Source organism: Aotus nancymaae, unplaced genomic scaffold, assembly GCF_030222135.1.
Source record: "Aotus nancymaae isolate 86718 unplaced genomic scaffold, 86718_ANA_hifiasm-v0.15.2.pri h1tg000067l, whole genome shotgun sequence".
Taxonomy (NCBI): Eukaryota; Metazoa; Chordata; class Mammalia; order Primates; family Aotidae; genus Aotus; species Aotus nancymaae.
This window is the reverse complement of record NW_026988482.1, coordinates 22233685-22247468: the sequence shown is the minus strand read 5'-3', so window position 1 is coordinate 22247468 and position 13784 is coordinate 22233685. Positions and strand designations below refer to the sequence as shown.

Sequence of the window (13784 nt, the reverse complement as noted above, 5' to 3'; positions counted from 1 at the left end):
AGGTATATTATTAGTTCCACGTTTCAGGTGAGAAAAGTGAGGATCAGATTAGTTATGCAATCTTTGTGACAGTTGAAGGTCATTGAGCTATTAATGGAACGAGAGGGGACCTAAACCAAGGTCTGATTCCAATAGCTATGCTACTTCCATGATGCTACTCTGCTGTTTCACTGAACAACAAACAGTAGACAATTTTGTAGCTAGATGAGATCACTGGAAACATCCATCCTGGTCCTGTGTGATTTTGCAGATTAGAGAAGTGGGAAACCACAGATGAGCAATGATAGCGCTAGGACCTCAAGCCGGGTGTCCTGACTCCCGACCTAGTATTAATCCCTCTGCGCCATCTTCTCTTGTCCTAGTATGTTCTCATGCTTCTATGTATGCTTTGCCCTTAATTTGATATAACAGCTTGGAATTTTTTTTTTTTTTTTTTTTGAGACAGGGTCTCTCTCTGACACCCAGGCTGGAGTGTCGAGATCTTGGTTTACAACAGCCTTGACCTCCTGGGCTCAAGCCATAACCCCCACCTCAGCCTCCTGAGTAGCAGGGACTACAGGTGTGCACCACCACACCATGTCCGACTAATTGTTTTTTGTAGAGACAGGGTCTTGCTTTGTTGCCCAGGTTAGTCTCAAACTCCTTGTCTTGAGTCCTCCTGCCTTGGCCTCCCAAAGTGCTGGGATTACAGGCATGAACCAATGTGCCTGACCAGTATTATTAATTAATACAGGATTGTTCAGCTACTAAATTTCAAATGAAACTAATTATATTCAGAGAATGGCATATTGCCAAGAGAAATGTTCAGCTCCTTGGTCCACATCAGCCAGCCTGAAAGAAAACTGCCACAGGCCAAGAGTACTGGGGATAAGCACACACTTTCAGCCCGGTGTGGTGGCTCACATCTGTAATCCCAGCACTTTGGGAGGCTGAGGCAGGAGAATCACTTGAACTCGGGAGGCGGAGGTTACAGTGAGCTGAGATCTCGCCACTGCACTCCAGCCTGGGCGACAGAGCAAGACTCCATCACAACAACAACAACAAAAAGAACACACCTTCTTCCTCCCCTTGTCTAATCCCTACATAATACTAAAGTCCTCGCTTGCTTTGTATACTAAAGTCATCTTTTCTGAATGGCCCCTTGCCTGTCTGAACAACACAGTGAGGAAGACTCAAGTTACCTCTCCCAGAAGGTCCCAGAACTAGACTAGGTCATTCAACCAATGTTTATTAAGCACTCCCTATACACAAGTATTTTATTACCTCCTAAGTAAAGGGAAGAATCTGGTTTAAACTCTAAGTGAAATGGATATAGGTCTCTGGTATATGAGATTCAAGTCAGAGAAGAATGGACAATCCAGGTCATCTGTGCCTGGAGCTGTTCTGCTGCAAATAAAGTGAACAGATAGGCTCAGGCAGACCAATTGGGTGACTCCAAATCTGTAACAAGAGATAAGACAGGTCACCACCACAGGTAAGGCAACGTCCCATGCCCCTCACTGCTGAGCAGCCAGGGGCCTTTTAGGCCTCTAGTCCTCTTATTTACCTTTTTATGTGTGTGTTTATGTGTGTACATACATGCATAAGCTAGTTTTTCAAGAGTCAGCCATCCCATGGAAAATCTGGAAGGGGAAAAAATTCCATAAATCATAAAAACCAGGCTTGTACCTGGGTGTGAATAAAATGAACAGTAAACAAAAGGCAACAAGAGTATGCACTGTGGGCCGGGCGCGGTGGCTCACGCCTGTAATCCCAGCACTTTCAGGGGCCAAGGCGGGCAGATTACGAGGTAAGGAAATCAAGACCATCCTGACTAACATGGTGAAACTCTGTCTCTACTAAAAATACAAATAATTAGCTGGGTGTGGCAGTGGGCACCTGTAGTCCCAGCTACTCGGGAGGCTGAGGCAGAATCACTTGAACCTGGGAGGCGGAAGTTGCAGTAAGCCGAGATCGTGCCATTGCACTCCAGCCTGGCAAAAAGAATTAGCCAGGTGTGGTCATGCACACCTGTAATCCTAGCTACTCGGGAGGCTAAGGCACAAGAATTGCTTGAACCTAGGAGGCAGAGATTGCGGTGAGCTGAGCCGAGATCGCGCCATTACACCCCAGCCTGGGTGACAGAGTAAGACTGTCTCCAAAAAAAAAAAAAAAAGAAAGAAAGAAAGAAAGAAAGAAAACCCAGTGGTGGACAGCAAGACAGTCTGAATTCAGAGGAGGGTGAAGTTCTTTCCGTTTCTGATCCAAATACTTGCCGGGCAGCTGAGAGGACCCTAATGAAGTACAGTTCAACCCATGTGCTAAACAGGAGGAAGGGAATTCCAGTAAGGACCTGAGCAAGGGCAGTGACCAGACATGGAAGGAAGAGAGGCTAAAAGTTCTCATAGGAGAGGACTGGGGAGTGAGGTTAGAGAAGGCAGGCTGAAGTGAGCTGGGGACAGGCCATGAGCGATGGAAAAGTAGAGATTTAGAGATCAACTCAGCCAAAGTGGGAGGAGGGGAGATGAAGAGAAGCCAAGTGACAGGCAGGGTGGCTACCAACCAGATGTACACCTGCACTTGAGGATGAGGATTACTGTGTAGATTACTAGAAGGTATGTTTCATGAAGACAGGGTTTTGTTGGGGGTGGGGGTTTGAGACAGGGTCTCACTTTGTTGCCCTGACTAGAGTGCCATGTATGATCTTGGCTCACTGTAACATCTGCCTCCTAGGCTCAAGTGATCCTCTCACCTCAGCCTCCCAAGTAGCTGGGCCTACAAGGCGCACACGACCATGCCCAGAAAATTTTTTTACTTAGAAAAAAAAAATGCTTATCTCTTTATTTAGAGGCTGGGTTATGAGACTGGCTAATTTTTATATTTTTTTTCTTGTAGAGACATGGTCTTGCTATGTTGCCCAGGCTGATCTCGAACTCCTGGGTTCAAGCAATCCAACCACCTCGGCCTTCCAAAGTGCTGGGATTACAAGTGCGAGCCACCGAGCCCAGCCATTTTTGTACTTTTAGTAGAGATGGGATTTTACCATGTTTGCCAGGCTGGTCTCAAACTCCTGGATTCAAGTGATCTACCTGCCTCAGCCTCCCAAAGTGCTGGGATTACAAGCAAGAACCACTGCTCCCAGCCAAGTCACAGGTTTTTGTCACTACTGTACCCAGGGCTGGCACATGACAGGCACTCAATAACTATTTGTTCAATGAATGAATCAGGGATGAATGCAACATCTCAGTCCAAGTGAGCTGGACTTTAGCTCAAGTACAGTTGGTTAAGGGCAAGTGTTTGATCCAGAAAGGAGAACTTCAAATAATAATACTTGAGGCCAAATCACTCACTGATAAAGAGGACCAGAGTCATCTATCATCAGTTTCCAAAGAATCAGCACTCTGGCCTTCAAAGCACAAGTTAAGAAGATGCAAGGCCAGCAGCATTTCCCTACTAAAAAATTATGTGGGTCTGGCCTGGCGATGTGGCTCATGCCTGTAATCCCAGCACTTTGGGAAGCTGAGGCAGGTGAATCACCTGAGGTCGGGAGTTTAAGACCAGTCTGACCAACATGGAGAAACCTCATGTCTACTAAAAATACAAAATTAGACAGGCATAGTGGCACATGCCTATAATCCCACCTACTCGGGAGGCTGAGGCAGGAGAATTGCTTGAACTTGGGAAGCAGAGGTTGTGGTGAGCTGAGATGACGCGTGGAGTGCCATTGCACTCCAGCCTGGGCAACAAATGTGAAACTCTGTCTCAAAAAAAAAAAAAAAAACAAATTACATGGGCCCAGTATCCTAACCTCAAGTTTACCAATGCAGTTTGAAACCAGCCTTCTTTTCTGGCTCCTATTTCACATTATGCTATAATGGAAGGCATATCCACTGGGAGTGAAAATCAGTACTAGCCACCACGAAAGATTTGTCAAAAGCCCAGCCCTTTCAAACGATGAACCACTTTACCTGTCTGGAAAACTCCCATTCATCCTTTAAAGTCCACCTCTGGCAAGTCTTCCCTGATGGCCCCTCCTTAGGCTGGTATTTTTTTTTTGAGTCAGAGTCTCGCACGGTCACCCAGGCTGCTGCAACCTCCAACTCCTGGGTTCAAGCGATTCTCCTGCCTCAGCCTCCCAAGTAGCTGGGATTACAGGTGCCCACCACCACGCACGGCTAATTTTTTGTACTTTTAATAGAGATTTCACTATGTTGGCCAGGCTGGTCTTGAACTCCTGACTTTGTGATCCACCCACCTTGGCCTCCCAAAGTGCTGGGATTACAGGTGTGAACCACCACGCCCAGCCACACTGGTATTTCTATACATTGCAAATACTTCTACTTTTATGTTAATGTCATTACTCTAATTTTTATGAATTCCTTGGGGGAAAAAAAAAGCTGTCTCTTTTTTGTCTGCTTATCAGGGTTCAGCATAGTACTTAGCCAGTTGATGTAAACAGAACCAATTTTCACCCTTTTATCCTAAATTAAATTCTAACCCTCAGCTCCAATTCACTGGCAGAGGTTCCCACAGCTCAGAGCAAGGATAAGGAAGGACAAGGGTACCAGTGGAGAAGGCAGAGAAGGGCCGCTGAAGTTGGGGAAGGGGGTGCAGGTGGAGAAGAGTCTCCAGGTTGCAGTGGTGTCTACACAGTCTCCTCCAATGTCTAGGAAAGGAATTGCTTCATATTTGATACTACCTCAGGCTAAAGGGCTAATTACCAACTCCTCTCTTGGAGGCTCAGGTGCTTCCAGGGAAGTCACTGGTCACACAACACTGTTTGGGCTCAGTGTGAGTGATCAGAGCAGCAAAGGCTAAGTTCAAACAAAAATATTTCCTAGGAGTTTCTGGGCCAAGATTTTATCCACTGCATTCCCATATATTTATGGTCACCATCTCTAAATTCCCTCTCAGCTGTCATTCCATCAGTTGAGAAACATTTTTCTGACTGCCAACTGTGCAGAGAGCCCACTGTTAGGCTCTGAGGAACACAGAGATGCTTCTCAGGTAATGCACAATTAACAGGGGGTTAAAACACAGCACACCTAACTGTCACCAGGGACAGGATGAAAAGAGTTAAGGAACTGAGAGAAGAGAAAGATTAATCCAGATAGAAGGATTAGAAAGGCTCTGTAGAAAGGAGAGCTTAAGCTGGACCTTGAAATTTGGATGGTAGAGAAGAAAATGAATTCACAGAGATTGAAGAAGGGCACCATGACCAGCTCATAGGGCAAAAATGAGAGCTCTTCTAGGCAGGAGGAATTCCATAACCAAAGGTGCACAGTAAGGGAACAAGAAGTGGCTGTGAACAGAATCTAGGGTACATCAGATGCACACAGTAGATCAAGCACACGGTGAGGACTCAATAAATGCTGAAAGAACTGGGATAAGTCTGGAAGAACTCTAACGGAAAACTAAAGATACTGGCTTTATTCTGTAAAACAGAAAACAGGAGTTTTGTTGGCTTTATTCTGTAACATAGAAAACAGGAGTTTTGTTGTGTCTTAAAAAAATTAATCCAATTGTATTTGTATGAAAGAGCGGATGAAGCTGGGTGAGGTGGCTCACGCCTGTAATCCCAGTACTTTGGGAGGCTGAGGCAGACGGATCACTAGGTCAGGGGTTCGAGACCAGCCTGACCAACATGGTGAAACCCGTCTCTACTTAAAAATACGGAAATTAGCTGAGCGTGGTGGCGTGCACCTGTAATCCCAGCTACTTGGGAAGCTGAGGCAGGAGAATGGCTTGAACCCAGGAGGCAGAGGTTGCAGTAAGCCGAGAGCATGCCATTGCACTCCAGCGTGGGCTACAGAGCAAGACTCTGTCTCAAAAAAAAAAAAAAGAGCAGATGAAGGAGAGAGCAACGTCTGGATAGCAGTTAACAAAATTCTAGAATTTTGCATCAATTAGCCTCATTTGCTGGGCCCATGAGGCTAGATGATGGACTCAAACACTGTCCGAACTAAGGCAGTAGTGCGGAGAGAAGAGGGGAGACAGCTTCTTGGGAAACTACTTCCAAATCCATTTTCTTTTTTTTTTTTTTCCAGCAGAACTGCCAGAAGACCATTTTCTTTTTCCTATTTGTTTACCCAAGCATCTCGCTAAGTGGTGCAATATCTAGATTGGGGCTTACTCTGGCATCTGCTGTGCTAAGCCCACAAGGCCCCCCACCTGCGACTGCCTCCTGGTTGTTCCTTTTCACTTCTGCTCTAGCCCTCAGTGCTACCAATTCAGCGGATGTCTCAGAGGGCACCTGTGCTCAATCACCATACCTGGACCTCTCCACAGAAGTTCTTTGCCTTAGTCAACGCCAAACCTGCCCGTCTGTTCTTCCAACACGGTAAGATTTCTCTCAGCTCTACAACACTGTTCATGCCCTCCAGTCTGTTATGAAAAGCAGTAACCTTCCTAAAAATGTCATGGGATTGTATCGTTTGGTCCAAAAAGACTCCCGAATGGGAGACTATACAGAATCGCAACAATTGTTAAGACATATCCCCAACGCAGGGGTTGGGCATCTCCCTGGGCCACAGGGGCTCACGTCTTAAACACACCACCTGAGCCATTCCCTAGCGTTTGTCCCAGGAGGGTCGTGGACTTGACAGCGCACCGAGGGCCTGGTGCAGCAGAAGAATCCGCATGGTCAGGGCCGCCCACCGCTCCCGCGCGGGGCGGTGCTGGCATGGAGGAGGGGCGGGGCAGAACTGGGTCCCGAGCGTCAGAAGGAGGAAGTGTGGAGCCTCAGTGGGAGCTGTGGATGACTCGGGGCAGAAGTCGGGAAACGGGTTCAGATGAGGATGCAGGTGCTAGCCCCGGGAGATCGGGAGGAGAAAAATGGCCTGCGGGCGCCGGGATGTGGGACAGGCTGAGGAAAACCGGCGGAGGCCCCTCCTGGCTTCACCGGACCCTACGACGAGGCCTGAGGAGGTGATGGGCACGCACGGGGCGTCACGCGCTGGCAGACGACGGAGATACGCGGCGGATGGGGGGCGGGGAGATGGAAGGCAAGCTCACCTTCTTCACAGCTGGCTGGAAGTGGAAGTCACCAGCCTCTTTCAGGTCCAGCCAGATCATGGGCATGCGGGGCACGGCCTCCATGGCGGCCAGCACCGCCAGCCACAGGGCCACTCCCGTAGCTGCTCCAGCTGCTGGCTCAGCCGCGAGCCCAGCCCAGCCCCGCCTCTCCGCGCCGGAAGACACTGGTCACGCGAGAGAATGAGAAATGCCATCGGCCTGCCGGGAGTTGCAGTCCTCCTCGGGCCGTTTTTCGCGCAGGCGCAGTCCCTGTTGCGCATGCTCCGTCTTCTTCGCGCGGAGGGAGTAGGGAGAGGAGGAGCTCGCCCGCCCGAGGCGAAAGGGTTTCTGGGATAGTAGTCTTCCTCCACTAAAATGAGAGGCCGGGCGCGAGCTTATTTCCTCCTCCCGGGCCAAGCCCACGTGTCGGCCCCGCCCGCCGCACGCCTACTTCTTAGGAAGAGCGTGAGAACTCACCTGTGAACTTGCAGTCCCAAGTACTGTCAAGTGCCGTGGAGGACTGGTGCTGTGGTAGAGATGACGTGGCGGGCGGGCCGCCGGGAAGAGATGACGCGAAAACGGCCCTAAGAGAGGGTGCGGAGGGGGCGCCGGGCCTGAAGGAGTCGGTGCTGAGAGCAGGGGGTTTCATTCCCAGAGCTGCGAAGGCTTTCAAGCTTTGGACAGAAGAGTGACGGTCCGGAGACTGGCCCACTCAGCCAGCCTGGGAGGCCGGGCACTGCCCATGGGAGACGGACGATAGGGAGGGAGCGCCTGGATGGAGCGTCTCAAGCGGAGAGAGGCGGCCCAGGCCCTGTAGGGAAGTGGGGTGGGGGAAGGTATCCGGCCAGGTGAGCACCCAGACACGCCCACACTATCTGGAAGGAGACAGCGGAATGAAGAGCACCTGTTGCCTCTGGTGAGGGGACCTGTAGAGCAGGAATTGTTAAATCATATGGTTGTATCATCTCTTTTAGAAATAAATAATAGGCTACTCGGGAGGCCGAGGCAGGAGGTTCAATCGCTTGAACCCGGGAGGCAGAGGTTGCAGTGAGCCTAGATCGCGCCACTGCTCTCCAGCCTGGGCGACAGAGCGAGACTCCGTCTTAAACAAAATAATAATAATAATAATAGAAATAAATAATAGAGAATGGTCTGGAAATAGTGAGTGGGAGTGGGAGCTGGGAGACCAGTGAGCCTTTTGTAGTCTTCCAGGAGACAGGTGATTGTGGCTTGGAGCAGAGGAAAGTAAAAAGTGGGCAAAGAAATATTCTGCCCACTTTGAGAAATATTTTAGGAATATTTTGGAGACAAAAGCATCAGAACCTGGAATGGATTGATGTAGGAGACTGAGGACGTCGAAGATGATTTCCAAGCTTCTGGCTTGTACAGCTGGGTGGCTGTGGGGCTGTTTACTGGTGAGGGAAAACAAGAGAAAAGCAAAGGTTCACGTCTGTGTTAAGCTCGCGATCGAGGCCTTTGAGTTGTTCAGGATGAAATGTGGAGGCCACGATGCCGGGCGCTGTGGCTCACGCTTGTAATCCCATCACTTTGCGAGGCCGAGACAGGCTGACGCTGAAACCCAGGAGTTCAAGACCAGCCTGGCCCACATGGCCAAACCCCGTCTCTACAAAAAATACAGACATTTAGCAGGACATGGTGGCTCATATACGCCTACAGCTACTCAGGAGGCTGAGGCGGGAAGATCGCTTGAGCCTGGGAGGCAGAGGTTGCAGTGAGCCGTGATTGTGTCAAAAACAAAAAAGAACTGGATACCATGAGATGTGGGATCTGGGATTCTAAGACAGGCTTAACCCACAAGGTAGAACCCAGGTCCCTTTGCTATGAGACCTTGAACCGTTTCAGGACTTAAGTCAAGGGCCTAGCTTCATTTCAGTTGGGAGTTAGAGCAGAAGAAAACAAAAGTACATGAATGTTCATAGCAGTATCATTTCACAGTAGCCAAAAGGGAGAAGCAACCCATGCATTGTTGGATGGATGCATGAATAAAGATGTTGTATGTACATACAATGGAATATTATTCAGGCTTAAAAAAGAATGAAATTCTACATGCTGCAGCATGAATGAACCCTGAAGACAATATGCTAAGTGAAATAAGCTGGTTGCAAACGGACAAATACTGTATTCTGCTTTTTTTTTTTTTTTTTGAGACGGAGTTTCGCTCTTGTTACCCAGGCTGGAGTGCAATGGCGCGATCTCGGCTCACCGCAACCTCCGCCTCCTGGGTTCAGGCAATTCTCCTGCCTAAGCCTCCTGAGTAGCTGGGATTACAGGCACGCACCACCATGCCCAGCTAATTTTTTGTATTTTTAGTAGAGACGGGGTTTCACCATGTTGACCAGGATGGTCTCGATCTCTTGACCTCATGATCCACCCGCTTCGGCCTCCCAAAGTGCTGGGATTACAGGCGTGAGCCACCGCGCCCGGCTGTATTCTGCTTATTTGAGATACCTAGTTAGTTAGATTTATGGAGACAAAGTAGAATGGTGTTTGTCATGGACTGGGGGAGGGGAGAATGGAGAGTTACTGTTTAATGACTGTACAACAATCTAAATATATTTAATGCCACTGAACTGTAAGCTTAAAATTGCAAATTTTGTTAGGTATATTTTACCACAATAAAACAAAAATAAGGCCAGACACGGTGGCTCAAGCCTGTAATCCCAGCACTTTGGGAGGCCGAGGCGGGCGGATCACGAGGTCAAGAGATCGAGACCATCCTGGTCAACATGGTGAAACTCCATCTCTACTAATACAAAAAATTAGCTGGGCATGGTGGCGCATGCCTATAATCCCAGCTACTCAGGAGGCTGAGGCAGGAGAATTGCCTGAACCCAGGAGGCGGAGGTTGCGGTGAGCCGAGATCGCGCCATTGCACTCCAGCCTGGGTAACGAGAGTGAAACTCCGTCTCAAAAAAAAAAAAAAAAGAAAAGAAAATATAAGACCTTGCAAATAATTTATATAAAGAAAAAGAAAAATTTGCCAGCTCTTCCAGCATCTTAGAAGAGCTTGTTTCTGGTTTCTGGAAGACTTGTTTGTTTTGAGACAGGGTTTTACTCCGTTTGCCCAGGCCAGAGCACAGTGGTGTGATCTCAGCTTACTGTAGCCTTTGCCACCTGAGCTCAAGCAGTCCTCCCACCTCAGCCTCCCTAGTAGCTGGAGTACAGACATGTGCCTCCAGGCTTGGCTAATTTTTTCTTTTATTTTTTTGTAGAGATGGGGTTTTGCCATGATGCCCAGGCTAGTGTTGAACACCTGCCTCGACCTCCCAAAGCGCTGGGATTACAGACACGAGCGACTGTGCCCGGCCTGGAAGACCATCTTGAGGTCATCTGGTCGAGGTAGAGAAATTTTGGGCAAAGCTAGGCTTGGTGGCTCATGCCTGTAATCCCAGCACTTCTGGAGGCTGAGGTGAGTGGATCACTTGAGGTCGGGAGTTGAAGACCAACCTAATATAGTGAAACCCCATCTCTACTAAAAATACAAAAATTAGCTGGGCGTGGTGGCATGTAGTCCCAGCTACTCGGAAGGCTGAGGCAGGAGAATCACTTGAACCTGGGAAGTGGAGGTTGCAGTGAGCCAACATTGCACCATTACACTCCAGCCTGGGTGACCGAGCAAGACTCTGTCTCAAAACAAACAAATTACGGGAAGGCCCACACCCTGCAAAACTGCTTCAACACAATTTATAGTAAATAATGAAATACAAAAGCATAAAGCAGCCTACCTTGGGGCTTTCTGATGGTGAAGCAGTGGTCAGCCATAAGGCAGCTGCAAGACCTAGGCACAACAGCTGAGACCAGAGCAGGCTGGGAATTGGGAGACTACACCATAGCATTACTGAGCAAAGTAGGAGGTGGCCGCTTGGCTACAGGACACAGAGCCCAGGACCCAAACATGAGGCCAGTAAGAGGTCAGGATTAAGCAGGTGCAGTTCAGTATGGGCTGGAACAGGAAGTGAGAGAGGCAGGGGAGAAGTAGGAAGCCCTAAATTATGACTTACAAGACAGAGGAGACCTATAGAGATGGGCATTCCACGTGAGTGCTCTGGCCAGGCTCCAGGATTCAGATGAGGTGGGCAGATGGGTCCCTACCTCATGAGCTTCCTAGGGTAATAGCTTTGGCTCTACTGTCTTTCCTTCCCCTGGCCTCTACTCCCAAGGTGGAATGGGAACACCTTGGCTCCACATGGTGCTTCTGGAGTTGAACTACAACAAATGAAATAAATTATTCTGTGAGTTCCATGGTGTATTAGTTTGCTAGAGTAGCCATAAGAAGGTACCACATACTGAGTGGGGTTAAGCAGAAATTTTTCTCACAGTTCTGGAGGCTAGAGGTCTGAGATGAGGAACTGGCAGAATTGGCTTCTGAGGCCTCTCTCCTTGGCTTGTTGACGGCCATCTTCTCCCTGGGCCTGAAGACCCCGTCTTTATATACAGTCACATTCTGAGGTACTGGAGGTTAGGACTTCAAATATGAAATGGGGAGGAATGGGGAGGCACATTTAGCCCATAACACAGGGTTAGTGACATGAAGGGCGATTGGTGTGAAAGGCATCAAAGACCAAGAGGCCCTTCACAGGCCTCAAATGTTGAGGGCAGGCATGGGCTGGTGGAGGTGAGACAGCAGAAAGGATGACTCCGGGGCAGGGGGTGGCCTCCTAACACGTATTTCCTGGCAGAGTTGGGAGTTAGAAGTCTAAGACTTGATGGTCCTGGGGAAAAGTCACCTCATCACAAGGGGTCAGCACACCCTTTTCTTAAGACAGCCTCCCCATCACACCCAGCAGAGTCAGATGGGCCGTTAAAGACACACACACCCTTCCCCATTTTACCAATGTAGAAACCCAGGCCTGGATTGGGGAGGGGATGGCCCAAAGTCTCTCCACAAATGAATATAAATAAGAGTCTGGGCTGCACTTTGGGAAGCCAAGGCAGGCGGGTCACCTGAAGTCAGGAGTTCAAGACCAGCTTTGCCAACATGGCAAAACTCCATGTCTATTAAAAACTATAAAAATTAGCCAGGCATGGAGAGAGATCCAAGATGGCTGATCACTAGCAGCTCGGGATTGTAGCTCTCAGTGAAAGTGCAGAGAACGAGAGGACACCACACTTTCAGACGAATTTTTGTTGCTGACGGACCAGGAGATTCCCAGCAGAGGAGCCCCACGGGTCACCAGCACAAGTCCTATGGCCAGCGCGGCAGTTCTTGGTGCAGAGTGAGCAGGACTGGCTCCCCTTTTGGCCGATGTTGTTTGGAGCTCCGGGAAGACAGAGTCACCTATTCAGATGATTGAAGGACGGACTCAAGAAGGGAGCTAGACCAGAGATTCCTGGACAGAAAAGCAACATCAATCTTAACACCACTGTTTTGGCCAGCGCAGTGGATTGCTGAGATTTCGGCACTGGGAATCAACAAGTTGGACGTTCACTCAGAGACCTAATTTGAAAGTCGGTAATCACAAAGACGACAGGTGGATAAATTTACAATGATGGGAAGAAACCAGCGTAAAAAGGCTGAGAATACCCAAAATCAGAATGCCTCTCCCTCTACAGGGGATCACAGTTCCTCATCAGCAACGGAACAAGTCCTGATGGAGAACGAGTACGTTCCATTAACAGAAGTAGGCTTCAGAAGGTGGATGATAAGAAACTTCTGTGAATTAAAAGAACTTGTTCTAACCCAATGCAAAGAAACTAAGAACTTTGAAAAAAGGTTTGATGAAATGCTAACGAGAATAGACAATTTAGAGAGAAATATAAGTGAATTAATGGAGCTGAAAAACACAACATGAGAACTTCGCAAAGTATGCACAAGTTTTAACAGTCAAATTCATCAAGCAGAAGAAAGGATATCAGAGTTTGAAGGCCAACTTAATAAAATAAAACAAGAAGTCAAGATTAGAGAAAAAAGGATAAAAAGGAATTGAGCAAAGTCTCCAAGAAATATAGGACTATGTGAAAAGACCTAATCTACGTTTGAGAGATGTACCTGAATGTGACGAAGAGAATGAATCCAAGTTGGAAAATACTCTTCAGGATATTATTCAGGAAAACTTTCCCAACCTAGTAAGACAGGACAATATTCAACTCCAGGTAATACAGAGAACACCACAAAGATATTCCTCAAGAAGACCAACCCCAAGGCACATAATCGTGAGATTCATTAGGGTTGAAATGAAGGAGAAAATACTAAGAGCAACCAGAGAGAAAGGTCAGGTTACCTGCAAAGGGAAACCTATCAGACTTACAGCAGATCTCTCAGCAGAAACCCTACAAGCCAGAAAAGAGTGGGGGCCAATATTCAACATCCTTAAAGAAAAGAACTCTCAACCCGGAATTTCATATCTAGCCAAACTAAGCTTCACAAGTGAAGGAAAAATGAAATCTTGGGCGAACAAGCAAGTACTTAGAGATTTCACCATCACTAGACCTGCTTTATAAGAGCTTCTGAAAGAAGCACTACACATATAAAGGAACAACCAGTATCAGCCTTTCCAAAAATATTCCAAAAATATATCAAAAAGTAAACAGCATTAACATAATGAAGAACTTACATCAACTAATGGGCAAAACAGCCAGCTAGCATCAAATGGCAGTATTAAACTCATATATAATATTAACTGGATAAAAAGCCAAAACCCATTGGTATGCTGTATCCAGACCCATCTCACATGCAATGACACACAAAGACTCAAAACAAAGGGATGGAGGAAGATTTACCAACCAAACGGAGAGCAAAAATAAATAAATACATAAAAAGCAGGAGTTGC

The 13784-nt window shown here is 47.9% G+C and overlaps 1 protein-coding gene across 1 annotated transcript in view; it reads right to left on the bottom strand.

Annotated features, from left to right (window-relative positions):
* PTPN23 (protein tyrosine phosphatase non-receptor type 23) overlaps window positions 1–7137 on the bottom strand; it is a 33476-nt gene extending 26339 nt beyond the window's left edge. Inside the window, exon 1 of the mRNA XM_064367027.1 lies at window positions 6994–7137. Within this exon, the coding sequence (XP_064223097.1) occupies window positions 6994–7077 (84 nt within the window). The 5' untranslated portion in view covers window positions 7078–7137. The remainder of the gene's footprint in view (window positions 1–6993) is intronic.
* Between the last annotated feature and the right edge of the window lie 6647 nt (window positions 7138–13784).